The following is a 17184-nucleotide window of genomic DNA, read 5'->3' as shown; positions in this document are numbered from 1 at the left end:
TGATCTCTTCTCTTGGAGTCTTGTTTTTTAGATGTTCGTCCAATTCTCCTAGACATATATACATCGCCCTGGAGACAGAGGTAGCAGCAATATTAGTTTTTACCCCGAACATAGCCGACTCCCAGGATTTTTTTTAGGAGCCCATCTGCCTTTCTATCCATAGGGTTGCCCAACTGTGAGGAGTCCTCAAAGGGTAGGGCGGTCTTCTTTACTACCTTGGCCACCTGTAAATCGACTTTAGGGGTCTGATTGTATAATTTGCTTTCAGTCGGGTCAAAGCAGAGTCTGTTTCTGAATTCTTTGGGAATGCCTAATCTCTTCTCCGGGTCTGACCACTCCTCCATTATCATTTCTCTTATATTTTCATTGATGGGAAAAACTATTGAAGATTTAGATCTAAGACCCCCAAACATCTCATCCTGTACCGTACGGGACCTAGGGGTATCCTCAATGCCCATAGTGGATCTGACTGCTCTTAGCAACTCCTCCATTTCGTCAGCGGAGAAAAAATATTTTTTATCCTCGTCCAAAATTTCCCCGTCAGACAAGGGTTCCTCATTAGGAAATTGTCTGGATGAGGCGGAGGCCACTTCAACATCTTCACCATCAGAAGAGGAGATAACAGACAGTTTGCGTTTCTTAGAAGGGTTGGGGTTGCTAGCGGGGGCAGACAAGGTGGCCAAAGAAGACTTAATCTCGTCCGCAATAAAGGACTTCATTTCAGAGAGTATATCTGGTTGTTCTTCCTTCCATATTTCCGTTGTGCAAGGTTTGCACAGCCTCTTTTTGTAGTTCTCAGGGAGACGCTTGGAACAAGCACAGCATTTTAAGAGTTTAGGTTTTGTTTTTAACTCCTTGCTGCCCTAGAGAGAGGAAGCAACCAGATATGCCAGAATTAGTAATTCAAGATAAAGAATCTGAAATATACACCCCCCAGAAGGGGACTCACGGTACTGGTGGCAGTAGGATCAGGACCTTCCTGGCGGGGAGCAGGTGTCTCAGACATCGCGGTGTAGCAGGAGAGGGGCCGGAAGGAACCGCTGCCTTTTCTTTTTAAAAAACCCGGCGTCTGACGTCATCTAGCTGCGCCACTGGTGACGGCGTGGGCCTGTGCAGCACCAGCCTACTAGAGGATACGTGCGTCGCCCGGCCCGCCTCTAGAAACGCTCCATGCGCCGCACCTGCTCCCCCTGCCGGTCACAAGCGCTCGGCCCGCCTCCAGAAGGAAGGGACGCCGAGCGCAGCGTGAGATGTCCAGTGAAGCCGGCACCCCCGACTGCTTCCTTAAGGAGGGAAGGAAGTTCGAAGGTATGGGAGGACCGCAGGCCTCGGCATAGGCCAAGACAAGGGTCCTTGATGCTCCAAGCTGGCCAACCTTAGCCCATGCCGCGGGAGGCCAGCTGGAGAACCTGTAAAGAAATAAGGTTGTTATCCTCCTTAAAGGAGGATCCTCTCCACGTGTTGGCCCCTGTAGGGGCAGGAAAGCACTGAGGAGGTGGAGGGGTGGGGGGGGGTTCTTAAACTCTCTATGTGTTCCTGCCCCTACAGAGGTCAAGGGTCAATCTCAATGTGGGCCGTCATGGTGGATGAAATGGAAAAAAGGGGGTCTCACACTCAAACCTGCGCTGATCAGCTGTTCAAGAAGGCAGCAGTGCTTGCAGTAGCGCCGCAGCCTTCTCGCTGCTTTTCCTATGCCAAGTGACAACTCGTTCATCTGTCATGCGGCCTAGGCTCAGCCCCATAGAAGTGAATGGGGATGAGAGCGATACGGAGACAGCCGCTATACGATGTACTGCGCTGTGCTTGGTGACCAGAGAGAAGGCCGCAGCGCTCACAGGAGCACCGATGCCTTCTCAAACAGCTGATCAGCGGGGGGGGGGGCCCTGGGTATCAGACACCCACCGATCAGATACTGATGACCAGGGGCAGATTAAGTGCACGATAGGCCCAGGGCTGTCTATCCAACTCGGCCCCTCCCTCCATTTTAGTTTAATTTATTTTTTTTCTGTATGAAGAGGCTGAGGTGCTTTGTGAGCGGCACTGTCTGTTCCTAGGCCATATGACATCACATTCATCGTTCACATGGCCTCGGCCTGCAGCGCTCACTGGAACATCGCGGCTTCCTCAAACAGCTGATTGGCGGGGGTGCCAAGAATCGGACCCCCACCATCTCATAACTTTCTGAGTACAGATGTCATAGATGTTACCTGCAGTCCTATGTAACACCCCACATAACAGTGAATTATTGTGTTATGTGGGGTGTTACATAGGACTGCAGGTGACATCTACAAATTAAAATTTTAGTTGCCAAATGTAAAATGCATTAGATTATGATAAATAAAAAAAAAGAAGAAATGCAGGTCACAGTAGTGAGCCAGCTCTAAATATAGGAGAATACCCCTTACATCCAGTGACATCTCCTCACATCCAGTGACATCTCCTGTCATGTAGATCTTCTTTCCTCTTCTCCTCTGTTGGACCCAGACCGCCATGTCTAATTGTTTCAGCTGCATCTTGTCTCTACAGAGTTTGTTACAAAGACACTCATAATTGGGGTCATTTATCAAACTGGTGTAAAGTAGAACTGGCTTAGTTGCCCATAGCAACCATTTCGATTCCTCCTTTCATTTTCCAAAGGAGCTGTAAAAAATGCAAGGTGGAATCCGATTGGTTGCTATGGGAAACTAAGCCAGTTCTACTTTACACCAGTTTAATAAATTATCTCAAAGGTCCCTATAGTGTCTACAGCAATTATAATGCCCCCAGTAGTAATAACACCCTATATTGTGCTCCAAGTAATAATGCCTGTATAGTGTACCAAAAATAATGTCCCCTAATATGTCCCTGTACTAGAAATGCTCCTACAATGCCTCCCCAATAGTAACGCCCCCACACTGCCCCATATAGAAATTTCCCCCACACTGCCCTCCCATGAAGTAATTTGCCCCCACACTGCCCCATGTCCTCCTCTGCCCCCCAAAGTTGGTACACATAGAAATAAAAAAAATAAAAAATAAAAGCTAATACTTACCTGTGTCCGGGATGGTGAGGCAGTCCGCAGGCGAACATACTTCATTGTCCTGTGTCCCGGTACAGGCGCGTGATGATGTCATCACGCACGCCTGCGCTGGGATTATACTACCACATAGGCTTCAGGCCTAGTAGGCCTGAGGCCTATGGCGGTGATTGGTGCAGGGAACCATGTGCTCCCATGCCCCACCAGGCCCGGGGCTGCCGACCCAAACTCCCTTATGTTAATCCTCTATTGCTCATGACTTATCCTGAGGATAGGTCATCCCTAAATAAAATCTCGGAAAACCCCTTTAATTTCCCCAGTGTTTTTGGAAATGAAAGCTGGACTCTTTCATTTGGTTATCAGATTACTGACACACAAGGCCCTTTGTTTTTTAATGCTTCACCAGTTTTAAAAAATTTCTGTTTGCTGTTACGCTGGGTTCACACCACAGCGTTCTGAAAGGAGCGCTCTGTATGCGCGATTGTACGGGCGTTTACAAGCGCGCATACAGAGACAAGTGAACACACATTGTCGCGCGTTCCCGAAAGTCTATGTACGGGAACGCGCGACAAACGCCCAAAAAAACGCTCATGTACTTGTTTGAGCGTCGGGCGTTTTACAGCGCGATCGTACGCACTGTAAAACGCCCAGGTGAGAACCATTCCCATAGGGAAGCATTGGTTTCTCCTTGTTGAGCGTTTTACAGCGCGTAGGAACGCGCTGTAAAACGCTCAGGTCTGAACTGAGCCTTAGTGAAAGGGAACATTTCCATTTGTATCCAGAGGATAAATGGGACCCGTCAGCTCTATTAACATATCAGAAAGTGTTTATATGTCCCTGGCGCAAATTTTCATAGAATTTCTGTGCAGGGCTGTTCCTTTATTATTCCTCTTGGAAATGTGTGAATACATTTAAAACCGAGTGTAACCATTCCCTATTTCAATAGGATGTGATGTGTGCCGCTGCACACTGACAAGGGAATTAGTAACAACCAGCTGTAAATCTATTCATACATTTCCATTAGGAATAATAGAGGAACTGCATAATTGAGGAATGCTCCAGAACTGTTATTTCCTGGAGCATGCGAGTATTTACAGAGGGTGAATTCACATGCAGATTTGGAACTGTTCCATTCATCTGAAAGAGCTTGCAGAAATCTATGTGCTTGCTGATTTTCAGTTGCAGCAATATCCACAAAAAATGTGTCGTGTGTATAAACTCTAAAGGCTGGTTTCACATGAGCAAATTCAATGCACTGAACTCGCAGCGTGTCTGCGAGAGCTCTCGTCCTGATCTACGCAGCACTGAAGGGTCGCATAGCATTATATTGATTTATGATGTTATGTAACCCTTAGGCCTCTTTCAGACGGGCATCCCGGATTTGCTCCGGATGCGTTGTGGGAATCCCGCGCGAGTGCGCACACAATTTTAGTCAGTTTTGACTGCGATTGTGTTGTTCAGTTTTTATCACGCGGGTGCAATGCGTTTTGCACGCACATGATAAACTGAATGTGGTACCCAGACCCGAACTTCTTCACTAAAGTTCGGTGTTGTGCAGATGTTATTATTTTCCCTTATAACATGGTTATAAGGGAAAATAATAGCATTCTTAATACAGAATGCTTAGTAAAATGTTGCTTGAGGGGTTAAAAAATAAAATAAACTCACCTCATCCTCTTGTTCGCGCAGCCGGCATAGTCTTCTTTCTTCTTCGAAAACCTGCAAAAGGACCTTTGATGACGTAATCGCGCTCACCACGTGGTGACGTCAGCGCAGGTCCTGCTGAATGAAGATAGAAGATCCTTGCTTGCGGATGCTATGCGATTTTCACGCAACCCCATTCGTTTCTATGGGGCCTGCGCTGCGTGAAAAACACTGAATATAGAACATGCTGCGCTTTTCACGCAACACACAAGTGATGCGTGAAAAAAATATATATATCACCGCTCATCTGCACAGCCCCATTGAAATGAATAGGTCTGGATTCAGTGCGGGTGCAATGCGTTCACCTCGGGCATTGCACCTGCGCGGAATTCTCATCCGTGTGAAAGGGGCCTTAAGAGTTGTGGAATGTATTGAATAGCATTATATCAGTATTAGGCCTCATGTACACAGCCGTGTTCCGCAGCCGAGAGCGGTCCGTGGTAACCCGGCTGGGATTCCTGCTGACAGCAACCAATGACGCCGTGTGCTCCTGCTATGACACCGTGCGCTTCATGCCGCCGCTGCTGTACAGTGATACACTGGTATGATCTATAAGAGTGTATCACTGTACAGCAGCAGCGGCATGAAGAGCACGGCACCATAGCAACCAATGACGCCGTGTGCTCCTGCTGTCAGCAGGAATCCCGGCCGGGTTAACACGGACCGCTCTCGGCCGCGGAACACGGCCGTGTGCATGAGGCCTTATTCAATACATTCCAGAATGTTAAGGGTTACATAACATCTTAAATCAATATAATGCTATGCAACCCTTCAGTGCTACCAGTGGCGTCACCGGGGGGGGGGGGCCCCGGCCCCCCTACATCACGCTGTGCCCCCCCAACTAAAATGCTTCCCCCAACTGAGCGGCTGCAGATGGGCACAACAGGGAGATTAGCGCTTCCATTGCGCTCATCTCCATAGTCATCTGCCTGTGCTGCGGCAGGGGAGGGAGAGGAGTGTCCCTCAGAGGCCGGCACAGTGACGTCATCGCGCTGCCTGACCCATACAGCGCGGGACACAGGCCGGATGAGGCTTGCATCGTATCGCTGACATGGAGGTAAGTATAAGTGTTTTTTTTTTTGTTTTGTTTTTTTACAATAGTTTTACAGGCACATTGGGGGGGGGGGGGGGCGCTTATCACTGGCACATGACAGGGGGGCCTTATCACTAGCACATGACAGGGGGGCTGGGCTCTTATTACTAGCACATTATTGGTGGGCACTATAGGGGCATCTATTGAGGCCACAAAGAAGGGGTATTTTATATGGGGGGCTCTGTACAGTTGCATTTTATACTGGGACACATTATGGTGGGTACTATGGGGAAGGGGGGAGAGGAGTACTATGGAGTCATCTACGGGTGGCACTAAGAAGGGGAATTTTATACTTGCAAATTATGGGGGACACTGAGGGCCTCTACTGGGGCACGATATATGGGGCATTTTATACTGGTACATTATGGGGGGCACTAGGAGGAAGAGGAGCACTATGGGGGCACTATATAGGGGTATTTTATACTGGCACATTTTGGGGACATTAGCTCAACTGGAGGAATTACAAGGGGGTATTTTTTGCATTGTCACATTATAGGGAGAATTATTTCTGCTGAGGGGGGGGGGAAACGCATTATGGTGGGCTTTATTACTCCCCCATGGTATGAGCTCCCTAGTAGCAGCACCAGCCTCTCCCTGCTCTGCTATCCCTCTGCTCCTTCTCCAAATCCTTATTATGAAATCTTTCTCATTAGGATAAAACACATCAGCTCCGCCGAGCCCCCCAGCCAAGTGTTGAAGTGGTGTCCGAGATCCCCAAGGGTCAAGCCAAGTAATTGTAAGTTTTCATGTGAAATATGTTTGTTATACACATATAGCATACACTGTGCCACACAATATACCGCTAAACTGTGCCACACAATATACAGTATACCTCTACACTGTGGAGTCTGTTCTATAAGCAACCTTGTTCTGTGGCGGGGGACAGAAAATAATCTGGAAGTGCCCCGCCCGAGACCAGGCTCTGAATCCGCCACTGGACCGCTCACAGGAGTGTACATTTCTTCTAAACTGTAATCCGTATCCTCTGACCTGCAGAAATCAGCACTCACTCGGTAACAACTAACAGGCAGTGCCTGTAGGCTCTAGCCTGGCGGTGTAAGGTTAAGGTACTAGCAGAGATGAGCGGCCGCTGAATCCTGATTTAAAGTTAAAGTCACTGCAGGATATGGATTACAGTTTAGAAATGTCAAATGTACACTCCTGTGAGCGGCGGGGAGGGAGATCTGTGGAGGACACTGTTATAGGGAGGGGGATCTGGGGATGACACTGTTATAGGGAGGGGGAAATGGGGAGGACACTGTTATAGGGAGGGGGAAATGGGGAGGACACTGTTATAGGGAGGGGGGAAATGGGGAGGACACTGTTATAGGGAGGGGGAAATGGGGAGGACACTGTCATGGGGTGGATCTGTGGATGACACATATAGCATAAGATGCTATATACGGTATGTGTCATCCACAGATCCCTCTCCCTATAACAGTGTCATCCACAGATCCCCCTTCCTATAAAAAAAAAAAAAAAAAAAAAAAAAGTGTCATCCACAGGCAACTAGGACATGTTGAAATCTGCGTGATTATATATTTTTTTAAACCACAGACAGCAGGTTTTTTCTTCCCTGTTGCGGTTTTAGCTATTGGGTAAAGTATCGCAGCATTTCTAAGCATACTTGTGTAAATGTTTCGTTGTTATAGATGCCCCCCCTACTTTTGTCCTGGCCCCCAGTGTGCCCCCCCAACATTTGAAAGCCAGAGACGCCACTGAGTGCTACGTAGATCAGGACGAGAGTTCTCACAGGCATCTCAGTAGAGCAGATTTTATTAAAGGAATGATAAGACTATTAGGACATTCCTAGTTATGTAATTTGCCGATATGTAGCATAGGTCCTGACCTTGATCCTATCTGAGGGGTGTCCATCACCGTCAGGTCTGGGCAGGACAGGGGGGGGGGGGTGCATATGCACAGAACTTGACCGCACAACCATAACTTCAGTCTTTGTTCCCTCCACGTTTCTTTTGGCAAAGGAACACAGACACTAAATGTCGTGTAAGCAAATCCTATGTAAATATGCATATGCATTTGTGTTGGCCTGGGCCGAATAGGAGCTGAGCCATACATGTCAGTGACACTTACTGTCCACCCCCCCCTCCTGTGAACCTATAGGTAGAGAGAACAGATGTAGTCAGGATACGTGATAAAGGGCCGATCAGAGGGATTTTACCTCTGCCCCCCCCCCCGCAGGACCCTCCTTCTGCAGATTACTTGGGGTCCCAGTGATTAGAACCCAAATGTTTAGATATTATGGGTAATGTGACAATGGTCGCGTGACATCTGTGATTGCAGCGAGAGTCACAAAAAAGCCAACACTGCTGCCATCCCATTCATTTCTATGGGATCACTGCAACTCTGCAATCCTGGCTGTCTCGCAACCAGTGTCACCGTGTAGCCGTACCCTTATGGTGTATATGTCAGATCTCTTGCTGAAATATCCCTGTAAGGGTACATGCACACGTTCAGGATTTATGTGCGGAGCATCCGCACTGAAAGCCGCAGGTGTTCGCAGGCAAATCTGTGCAGTCAATCTGCATCAATTGGTGCAGATTTGCATGCGGATTTGGTGCGGATTTTACTAAGTGAATGAAGAAAATCCGGTCAGGAAAAATAAAATAAATTGACATGCTGCGGATTTTAAAATCCGCACCGCAGGTCAAAATCTGAATCGTGTGCACTGAGAATTTCAAATTCTCATAGAATAAAATGTACATGACCTACAGTGCGGATTTTCCGCACGCAATCCTGATCGTGTGCATTTAGCTTAAGGCCTCTTGCAACTTAAATGGGTCCGTGATCCGTCCACAAGTTCTATTTTTTGCGTTGCGGACGGACAGAAACACTCCTTAGTGCTTCCATGGGATTCCGATCCGTGCTTCTGTAGTATACGGGAGTTGTAATACCCGTTACTACCAAAGGTCACTTGGTGTGCTGTTGTCCCTTCTTAATTATGGAAAGTTGTTGTATGTCAGTTTTGTAAAATGCAATGTAATGTGTGTATTTCCCTGTCACTGAAGCTTGCATGCACAGGCCTGCTAGGGGTGTAATTACAGGTTCTAGTCCATAGAGGGAGCTAGAGAGCCCTAGTTTATATAAGGCCAGACAGGGAAGTGCAAAGCAGACGGAGTCTAGTGTCTGTAATCTACAGATGGAGATTAGATAATGTCTGAGACAAGTCCAGGCCTGAAGCCTGCTGTTCAGGAGAAGATTCCCTCCTGAATTCCTACATGCAGAAGCAAGAATACCTTAGCCTGAGGAACCATTCAGAAGCTAGGAGAGACTGAGGCAAATATCAGAGGAGCCAGAGGTATTGAGGAAACAGAGGAGGTACTTATGAAAGCCATAATCAAGGATATAAAGCCAGTATTAGGTTAATGGGCCTTGGTGAAGAATTGCTACATTCCAGGATCAGACAGAGTTAGAGTGCAAGCTCCTTTGCTGCGAATCCTGTGTCTTACACTCTGTGATTACCCTGCTGTACTGTATTGCCTGCATCGACCGAATTGCAAAATCGACTGTATGCTGAGGAACTGCATTTCCTTTATTGTCTCTGCCTGCAAACTACTAAAGTTGAAGTTTTGTTTTAACACCACGTTTCCTCAAATTATTCCTGCATCCGCAAACGGCGTGCCACCGTTTACTTGGCACTGGCGTCACGAACTATTCCTACCTATACCTGCCCTTGCAGAGAGTCAGCTGTACCAGGTTAGTGTATATTGCACTACTACACCCAGAAACACCTACTACGCACAACTTGAGTACACTGCACCTTCTCTTTTGGCGTTTCACGAACAGGATTCGCACGCTTTATAGTGCAAGAAGCGTGTACTTTGTGCCTTATACAAGTGCCCTGTGACCAAAGTGACAATTTTCCTGTTTAATGAAAGTGGACTTTGTGGATTAAAAATCATACCCAAAGTGTGTCAAAAACTTCTAAAAAGCGCTGTACAGTATTGCGCTGCACAGAGGAAGAAAATCGCCGCATTGGAGTGTGGTTTTGTGGACTTTAAACATTCCTGCTTGCCGTCAGTGAATAGACAGCGTTTGTACCTAAAGATGGCCGCTGAGCTGGCTGAATTTACTGCTGCGTCACCTTCATCCCGAAAAGGCGGGAAAAATTGGCGCCTTTATGAAGAAAAAGCGGGAAGAAGGTCAAGGGCAGGCGCCACGGCTTATCTGGACATTTGCATGTCTGCCAGCATGGACACCGCCTTCCCTATATTGAGATACCTGGGGGGTGGCCTCCCAGTGCAATGGGAGGAGCTGACTACTTTAATTGACGCGTCCCTATCGCTCTCCTCAGTAGGATCGAGCATGTTGGATTGTGAGCAGAGTGTTGCTGCAGCGTCCGCACCTATGATTGGAAAAATGACCGACACCGGTGTAGAGCCAGAGGAGGCTCCACCGGCCTACGCTCCGGGACCGGAGCAACCCGCCTGCCGCACCAGGGAGAAGGAACCCGAGCCCTACTATGGCTCATGGAGGGACTTTTTTCAGCCATCGTTTAAATGGTCTTCCCTGATGGCGGAGATCCGAGAGGCCGCTATCAAGCGGAATACTAAGACTAAGATCGTGTATGAGGAGCTAACCAAGACCATACATGAAAGACATACGCACACCCAACCCCGCCTGGAAAGGAGAAAGGGAGTGGTGCTGTCGTTTGACAAACCCCGTGGCTACGGGTTTATTCAGGACTATCTTACTGGCAGAGACCTCTATGTGAATCGCAGGTCTGTCAAGAGAGACTACCTCCCTTCGTACCAGCACAGCCTCCGCGAGGGAGAGGAAGTGGAGTACACCCCTGCCGAGAGCCTGCGAGGCCCCTATGCGACTGCTGTGACCCGTCCGAAGCGAGGACCTGAGGATTGGGAGGCAGACGAAGGAGAAGACTACTCTGGCTGCGAGCGAGAACCGGAACGCTCTCCAGAGCCGGCCCATCACGCCTTCCAGGAGCGGAGCTCCTTCATTGGGCCGAACGTCTTCTGGCAGCCAACCGTGTTGGAGAAATGGGTGAGCCCCTACCCTTCCCCCGAGCTGCCACGTCGGGAGAAGACACTATCTGAGCTGGAGCAGCAAAGAGGATTGAGTGCTACCTTCCAGAACATCCGGATGGGACGGAGACCTGAGGCAAGTCCAGAACCTGAAGAGGCCGAGTCTGCATCAGCGGTGACTGTACCTGCGCCGGCGGCGCCAGCAGAGAACAGCGACTCCGACACCGAGAGTATTGGTGAGCAGATCGTCCGGCTGGAGGAGAAGTTGCGGGAGTTGCGTAAGACCTACACCGCCAGGATCCAGACGCCGCCGAAGAAGGATGAGGTAAGGGTGCCTGTCACCACCCGCCGACCGCCTTCTGTTGTCACCGCTCCATCAGTGCCCCAGACCGGACCCGCGATTGCTGTGAATTGCTGCACCCAGAGCACCGGACCGCTTGCTGCGGCGGTACCAAGTATGTCACACCCTGCAGTGATTATGCCAGGGCCGGCACGGCCCACCAGAGGGTTCACCCCTAGGCCTATGGGGCCAATACCTATTAGGGGCCCCTTTACCCTGCAGCTACCCCCTGATACAGTCATGTGGGCCCATCCTCCTGTGGAAGAATACTACAGAAGATACCTCCCTGCAGAGCCAAGTAGCTACAATATGCCACTGTGATCAGCCTGCTAGGCCCTTGATTTATTTCTTCAGAAGGTGATGTTAACCCTTCCAGGACAGGAGTCCTATGTTGCTGGCCCTTTGTTACAGCTGCCAGTTTGTCCACGGCCCAGTGGTAGGTGTTGACCACTGAAATCATAAAGTCAGCAAGGCCACGTTTGTTTCCAGGACCTCCTGCCTGCTTTTGTTACCCCACACCAAGTTGTGCCTGTTCCTTTGTTGCACCTTTTACCCTTCACCCCCTTTTCAGGTTGATCAGGGGTTTTACAGCACTTTTCCTGCTGTCATTTTATTGTGCAACCTGTTACTAAGGAACCGTGCCCGGAGACAGACTCAAAAGGACCTGAGCCTCTGAGATTCTTACTCTTTTAAAGTATTGTGCCCAGAGATGGACTCCACCGCATGAGAGCCTCTGTGATTTAATAAGAAATAACCTGGGTACGGACTCATGTTTGTTCTTTGAGCCTCCAAGAACTTTTATACCGTTTTCTACTGTTTTATCATGGACTTATTCATTGTCATGGACTATCCTGGTTCTAATGTTACGCTGTGCCAGGTCAGCGCCCCCGTTCCATTCATTATCCTGAGAGAAGAGAACGACGCCCCTTGTCACTACCCTGCATCTTTGCCAATTGGACCTGATGTAAATGCAGTTGAATTGCATGTATGTATACCTGCATGTCTCTATTTTCTATTTCAGGTAGAGATTCCAGTTGGGCGACCCATGATGGAGTACGAGGGCGTACTCAGCTTAAAGCAGTGGGGTATGTAGTATACGGGAGTTGTAATACCCGTTACTACCAAAGGTCACTTGGTGTGCTGTTGTCCCTTCTTAATTATGGAAAGTTGTTGTATGTCAGTTTTGTAAAATGCAATGTAATGTGTGTATTTCCCTGTCACTGAAGCTTGCATGCACAGGCCTGCTAGGGGTGTAATTACAGGTTCTAGTCCATAGAGGGAGCTAGAGAGCCCTAGTTTATATAAGGCCAGACAGGGAAGTGCAAAGCAGACGGAGTCTAGTGTCTGTAATCTACAGATGGAGATTAGATAATGTCTGAGACAAGTCCAGGCCTGAAGCCTGCTGTTCAGGAGAAGATTCCCTCCTGAATTCCTACATGCAGAAGCAAGAATACCTTAGCCTGAGGAACCATTCAGAAGCTAGGAGAGACTGAGGCAAATATCAGAGGAGCCAGAGGTATTGAGGAAACAGAGGAGGTACTTATGAAAGCCATAATCAAGGATATAAAGCCAGTATTAGGTTAATGGGCCTTGGTGAAGAATTGCTACATTCCAGGATCAGACAGAGTTAGAGTGCAAGCTCCTTTGCTGCGAATCCTGTGTCTTACACTCTGTGATTACCCTGCTGTACTGTATTGCCTGCATCGACCGAATTGCAAAATCGACTGTATGCTGAGGAACTGCATTTCCTTTATTGTCTCTGCCTGCAAACTACTAAAGTTGAAGTTTTGTTTTAACACCACGTTTCCTCAAATTATTCCTGCATCCGCAAACGGCGTGCCACCGTTTACTTGGCACTGGCGTCACGAACTATTCCTACCTATACCTGCCCTTGCAGAGAGTCAGCTGTACCAGGTTAGTGTATATTGCACTACTACACCCAGAAACACCTACTACGCACAACTTGAGTACACTGCACTTCTGTTCCGCATCTCCGTGATTGCGGACCCATTCAAGTGATGCGGAGTGCACACGGGCCGGTGCCCGTGTATTGCAGACCCGCCGTATGCGGGCTGCAATATGGCCACACAACCTTCGTGTGCAAGAGGCCTAAGACTGGAGTTTTTGAGGGCTTTTGCGTTTTCGTGTTGCCTTTTTAGACACAAAAAGAAAAAAGGATCTAGATGTTGCATGGACGTCTATGAGAAATATACAGGACAAACATGTTTTTTTAGTGGTGCGTTTTTTGGGTCAATGGCATGCTTTTCATCTGCCATTTTTCTTTAAAAGAACGCACGTGGAATGTGTGATGGTGTTTCTTTTTTAAAAAAAAATAAAAAATTTGCACTACCGATGCTTTTTACCGGTACAGCTCTACAAAGGAAGTAAAGCTGGATTTACACATCCGAGAATGAACGCTCATTCCCCATAATCTGCCCATCTAAAAGTGCCACAGATCACCTGATGAACAGAAAAACACTCGCTAATTGGATGAAATGATCCGAGGTGTGGACACCTCAATCATCATTCCCGGGCAGCAGATCCCGCTGTCTAAACAGCACTCTGCTGCCCAGGAGCAAGGATTCTGTATGGGGACGAACAATAACAGCCTCCATAGTTCATCCCCATACTGTGGAGGTGATCTCTGTATGTACATGCAGTGCTTCGCCTTCACTTAAAGTGCAGGTGACTGTCGGAGAGGAACGCTTCTTTCCCGACAATCAACTACTCCTCACAGCCTTGACACTACAGGTGGGTACATAAAGCAAGACATGCTAAACACACAATATGGGCAAAAACACCCAAAAAAAAAAAAAAAAGAAAAAAAGATAAAAAATAAATTAAAAAAAATGCTGATCAAGTCAGGCTTTTATGCATTTTTTGGCCAACCCCCCCTTCCCCCAGGAATACAAATGTGGGTGAAGGAGCCCTATCTGTACGTGAGTGGACAGAATGTTGGCACCTAGACCACCAGTAGGACATCAATGGTCTAACGTACAGCAGCACAAAGCCATGGAGCCTGTACAGAGCAGTATTATGGAGGAGACATAGCACTAAGTCAGGCTGGCCTACCAGAGGATCCTCCAAAGGGCCCAAGCCCTGACAATAACATGCCAATAATAAAACAGGGCCCTTAGGCTAGGTCTACACGGCGACATTTGTCGCGCGACATTGTGTTGCACCCATGTCGCGCGACAATTTTTATAATAGCAGTCTATGGTGTCGCACTGCAACATGCAACATCATAGACTGCCATTATAAAAATTGTCGCGCGACATTGGTGCAACAAAATGTTGCGCGACAAATGTTGCGACTTATTGTCGCGCGACAAATGTCGTCGTGTAGACCTAGCCTTAAGGTCCTATATGCACAGAGGGTGGGCCCTCAGAAACATTTCCTCTTGTGGGCCCAAGGGACTTCAGTCCAACGCTGGGAAGGTGTCTAGAGAAGGATAACTCCCTCCTACAGGGGCATACGTCGCTCTTAGAACCCAATGGTGAAAGACATGTACCACAATGTATACTTTTTTTGCAGTTGTCTTCTATAGTAATGGACTGTCTCCTGTGACTTCCTCTAAAATAGACCAAAAGGAATACTAATTCACACCAACCTGATGGAGGCCAAAACTGACTGACAGGTAGACAGAGCCCTATGGATAGGTTTAATACAGATATTGGGAGCTAATACAGTATACGCACACCAAAAAAAACAAGCTATGGTATGTGCGCCCGTCTCTGTAGTGGGAAACGTGAAATAATGGCCACTTACAGCCTACATTATCAGTTCAAGGATGAAGAAACAATATCTCCCATCACAACAAAAATATAAGAAAACCCTAAACTGACAAATACACTCCAAAAACCTTCAGTCAGGAATGGTAGAAATTACTAGTGATCACTAGTGCTGAGCGAATTTGTGGTTTCAAGTTATCTAAGAATTCCGTTAAGGATTCCGCTACCGCGGAGGATAAGTTATGGTCCGTGGTAGCAGAATCCATAATGGAATTCTTAGATAACCTGAACCTTGAACGCCGAACTTGAAACCACAAATTCGCTCAACACTTCTTATCACCATTCTCCAAGCCTTGCTGAGGACATTGTGTGAAGGGCTTTTTGTTTCGAGTCAAACCAGAAACATCCAGAGATTACCAAGTGTCAAAACCCAGCAATAAATAAACAGACACATAAAAAGCATGTATACACAACACTACAAACCTGCATCTGAGAGGACAGAACATGTCAAATACATGGACAGTAAATGGATCCTGTAGAAGTAGTACAGATAACAAAAAGCACAAACCTAAAGATATATAATAGAAACCTAGAGAAGTAGTGCAGCTCTATGGGGGGCACACAGAGTAGCAGGGGGCACTCACCGTTTCTGCCAGCAGCAGAGCTCCAGGCGCGCTCCTGAGGAAGCCCCAGTCATAGGGCAGGCTGGTGGTGCCGCTGGAGAAAGCCTCACTGTAGGAGCTGCTGGTGGTGGTCACAGTGCCAGACCTGGCTCTTCCGTCTTCCATGTCTCCTACAGAAGTCCAGGAGTTAGAAAAGTTCCTCACATCCCCCCCTCCTCCCTGACCCTGAGGGCACAGCAATGACTAGAGGGGCTGAGGCTTCCTGCCCAGGGTAATGGTACCAGAGCAGCCAGCCTCCTCCTTCTCCAGGGGCGGACCTCAGGTGGTGGCATTGTGGATCTACCTGTTCTCTCCTGCTCGTAAACCTCCTCATCCTCGAACTTAAAGGAGGCGGCTGGAGCAATGAAAGGAGATCGGGTGATGATGAAGTCCTTGCCCCAGCAGGCCGCCGGCGGGTGATGCCACCTGTCGTACATTGCAGGTGGGCACTGGGCGCCTCTGCCCTTCTGAGCTGGCCGGGGCTTGCCTTCCTCCATGACACCCGGGCTGTAGTCTGGGCGCCGGAGCGGAACCGGCATTTGTAGGGGCAGGTGGACTGGAAAACCAGGATCTAGCCGGTGGACCTGAGATGCTGGACCGGTACCAGTGACTGATCCAGTTACACGGCCACATGAAGCACACGGCAACTGGGACTTATCATCCAAGGCTGTGTTCACATGGTGCAGTCAGGATGTAAACTGGCAGCAAAACTTCTGATTCAGTTTCAGTACAGCCTAATAATAATATATATAAACCAAGTATCCTAGTCATATGGGGAAAGATATACTGTTCAAGAATTACACAATGAATTATATCCAATGTAGAGTCCTTGACGGAGTTTTGTGTGCTGTAAAGTGAAAATGCCTGAAAAAACACCAAGAACTTCAGCATGCTGCATTTTTTTGTTAAAAGAAGCCAGAAAGACCAAAAAAAAGCTGCCTAATGAACAAAAACACCAGTAGCAATCTATATATATAAAGAAGGACGTATATGTGTGTGTATGTATGTGTGTGTGTGTGTATATGTATGTGTGTGTGTATATGTGTGTATGTATGTGTGTATGTATGTATGTATGTATGTATATGTATGTGTGTGTGTGTGTGTGTGTATGTATGTGTATATGTGTGTATGTATGTGTGTCTGTATGTGTGTGTATGTATGTATGTGTGTGTGTATGTATGTGTATATGTGTGTATGTATGTGTGTCTGTATGTATGTGTGTGTATGTATGTATGTGTGTGTATATGTATGTGTATATGTGTGTATGTATGTGTGTCTGTATGTGTGTGTATGTATGTATATGTGTGTGTATGTATGTGTGTGTGTATGTATGTATATGTGTGTGTATGTATGTGTGTATGTATGTATATGTGTGTATGTATGTAATGTGTGTGTGTATATGTGTATGTATGTGTATGTATGTGTGTATGTATGTATATGTGTATGTATGTGTATGTATGTATATGTGTGTATGTATGTGTGTATGTAATGTGTGTGTGTATATGTGTATGTATGTGTGTATGTATGTATATGTGTATGTATGTGTCTGTATGTATGTATATGTGTGTATGTATGTATATGTGTATGTATGTGTGTCTGTATGTATATGTGTGTGTATGTATGTGTGTGTATGTATGT

The 17184-nt window shown here is 47.5% G+C and overlaps 1 protein-coding gene across 1 annotated transcript in view; it reads right to left on the bottom strand.

Moving 5' to 3' along the window:
- CMTM8 (CKLF like MARVEL transmembrane domain containing 8) overlaps nucleotides 1–15799 on the bottom strand; it is a 132653-nt gene extending 116854 nt beyond the window's left edge. The window contains exon 1 of the mRNA XM_040433424.1: nucleotides 15529–15799. Coding sequence (XP_040289358.1) covers nucleotides 15529–15672 — 144 coding nt within the window. The 5' untranslated portion in view covers nucleotides 15673–15799. The remainder of the gene's footprint in view (nucleotides 1–15528) is intronic.
- Between the last annotated feature and the right edge of the window lie 1385 nt (nucleotides 15800–17184).

Source organism: Bufo bufo, chromosome 5 (assembly GCF_905171765.1).
Source record: "Bufo bufo chromosome 5, aBufBuf1.1, whole genome shotgun sequence".
NCBI classification, from domain to species: Eukaryota; Metazoa; Chordata; class Amphibia; order Anura; family Bufonidae; genus Bufo; species Bufo bufo.
The sequence above is the reverse complement of the archived record's forward strand: the minus strand, read 5'-3'. Positions and strand labels throughout refer to the sequence as shown.